This window comes from Morone saxatilis, unplaced genomic scaffold, assembly GCF_004916995.1.
Source record: "Morone saxatilis isolate NCDOM2014 unplaced genomic scaffold, NCSU_SB_2.0 Contig20, whole genome shotgun sequence".
NCBI classification, from domain to species: Eukaryota; Metazoa; Chordata; class Actinopteri; family Moronidae; genus Morone; species Morone saxatilis.
In genome coordinates this window covers 440349-443017 of record NW_023339763.1, presented here as the reverse complement: position 1 = coordinate 443017, position 2669 = coordinate 440349, and the positions used below count along the sequence as shown (strand labels likewise).

Below are 2669 nucleotides of genomic sequence, written 5' to 3'. Positions count from 1 at the left end.
TTCCTTATATAAGGGACCTACAGTCAATAAATATATATTTATATATATTTATACACATATACAGGTAAAAAAGCACATTTTTAACCTCAACACGAAATGAAAGCTGCCCTTTAAACCCTTCAAAATCACATCTTCAGTCATATTGTACCTCTATTTAACAGAAAATAGAAGAAATATGTTAATTCAATCATTCTTTTCTTCTAAACACAACTTTATTATCACTGGTACAAAAACACAAGCTTTGATTATCACGTGCCTTGCGGCGTGTGGGCCGTACAAACACACACGCTTTATTAACAGTGTACACACACAACTTTATTATCACTGTACAAACACACAACTTTATGTATCACGTACAAAGCACAAGCGTTTATTATCACTATACAAATGCACAACTTTACTATCACTGTACAAACACAACTTTACTATCACTGTACAAACAAACAACCTTATGAGTGATTTTGGTGAAACTGGATCATATTGCATAGAGAGAATATTCACTGTTTTTCTTCACTGGACGTCTTCCGGCTGATCTGTCTACTAATGTAGCTGCCGTTAGTTAACTGCTAATGTAGCTGCCATTAGTGGTCTATGGAACCGGGCTCAGCAGCCTCCCAGTGAACACAGCCAGACAAGGACCAGTTTTGATATGTACATAATAATTGCATGCAGCCATGAGCAATAAATCCCAGGTTGCTGTTGTTGGGATGATAACCCTGCTGTGGGTTCCACTTTGTAAATAAAGATGTTTTGGGTTTTCTTACATTCCAGCAGTTGTTGGATGTGAAACTTGAGACCAGCAGTTTCTGTTGTTGAAAGCATCATTACACAGTGAGCCATAATCACATCAGAGCAACAGAAACTGTACTTGTGGTTTGTATTGGTCAACAGTACACTGACCTGCATGTTTAATCTCAATAAAAACATCTTGAACATCAGACATCGGCTCTGGTCTGTGTCACAGTAAACACTCCCTCCTGCAGGGTTAGTGTTTGCTCTCACAGGATGGGAGGTTTCTCAGTCGGGCTGTAGTGGTAAGACAAAGAGTAAACACTGTCTTACCCTATCACAGCATATAGCGGTTGACCCGGATGGAAAGATCTACATTCTCTATCTTAAAAACAATCTTAAATCCTATAATCTGTATTTTTTTTATAGAAAGTAGTTTATTTCAATACACCTGTGTGTAAAAATGACTTTTAATGATTACTGAGATTTTTCTTTTGCTGGTCTGCAGGTCCTCTTTTAGGTTCTCTAAACCTGAACCAGAATGTGTTGTGGTCAAGATCCGGCTCAGCTCGACGACGACGCAACATTGAAGAGGCTGAACTATTTAACATCGAGGTTAATAAACTATTTAAGACAGAGGTCAATGGACTGTTGTTGACGTTAATGAACTATTGAATGTAGAGTCCTCCTGCTCTCTTCTCCTCCTCCAGGTTTTGTTAGCTGTGGATTATTCTGTTCTTCTTTTCCACGGCCGAGACCACATTCAGAAATATCTTCTGACTCTCATGAACATAGTAAGTAAATTCAGGAACTCAATGTTTAATTCAGTGTTAAATAGAGATGATGTTAGTATTGAGTCCTGTTGGTGGACTGCTGCCCAAAGATAAACTCAAAGAGGATCATCTCAAAATCCACAAAATCAAACTCATGACCCTCCAGAATCTATGTGAGAGTGAGGTTTGACATTCTCTGGTCCAGATCCCTTGTTTGTCCCTTGTATGAGGTTTCCCAGCTTTCCCTCAACATAAACAGGCTAAACCTATTTGGAGCAAACCTTCTCATCCACCTTTTTTAAAATGGGAACTACCAGCTGCAAGTCCATGGGCACTGTAGACCAAGACAGCCCAACAACGGACTTAATTTGCATAAAGTCGAATCATGTTTACGCAAATTCAGATACAGCAAACATTTAACGTTATCGATCATGCATTGTGCAGTTGAATCTCCTGCTCTCCATAGAAAATGAATACCGTCCATTGACTTGACATCACTCAACAGATCCACTGTGTCTGTACCATAAGGCTTCCCTACAGTCTTCCAACTCCGTGGTTCTCCTTCTGCTGAGAATATGTCAAACTCTTTGACCCTGAATGCTGCAGTCCTTCTGGCCTCACTACCTGTGTGACTCAAGGGCCTCCTGGTCTATCGAGACTAAAAGGCCTTTTCCTTCGGTGTTGTGACTGCTTCTGTCCTCTTGTGGGATGTTTGTTTCCACCACAACAACAAGAGTCGCAGGAGGCAGGAAAAGAAAAAGAGTTGGAGTTTAAAATCCTCACAAACAGAAGTCTCAGCCAGATGTTCCAGTTATGCCTCAGTAAATGTTTGGGTTTACTTGAGTTTGTGGAGAGCTTCACTTATTTTGGCAGCCTTATCAGCAACACTGTGACACAGAAGGACATCTTTCCCCCAGGAGAGATTACCATGGTGGAGGGGAGGTTGTATGTCACTCTGCGACATCCTGGATCCAAATTTTTAACATATATTTATCAATTTTTTTATTTTGTTGGTTTGTTCTGTATACATTTACCATCTGTTTGTTCTATAAAAGGGATCTTTCCTCTGAGGTTCTTCCTAAGGTTTCTACCATCTTTTACCCTGTTAAAAGGAGTTTTGGGGGAGTTTTCCCTATACAGGGTTGTAATGCCAGAAGGTATTCAATC

General features: G+C 39.9%; 1 protein-coding gene across 1 annotated transcript in view; it reads left to right on the top strand.

Annotated features, from left to right (window-relative positions):
* Nucleotides 1-1005: 1005 nt before the first annotated feature.
* Nucleotides 1006-2669, top strand: part of LOC118331687 (A disintegrin and metalloproteinase with thrombospondin motifs 2-like) — a 2382-nt gene continuing 718 nt past the window's right edge. Inside the window, exons 1-3 of the mRNA XM_035666756.1 lie at nucleotides 1006-1028; nucleotides 1215-1344; nucleotides 1440-1523. Of these exons, the coding sequence (XP_035522649.1) occupies nucleotides 1006-1028; nucleotides 1215-1344; nucleotides 1440-1523 (237 nt within the window). The remainder of the gene's footprint in view (nucleotides 1029-1214; nucleotides 1345-1439; nucleotides 1524-2669) is intronic.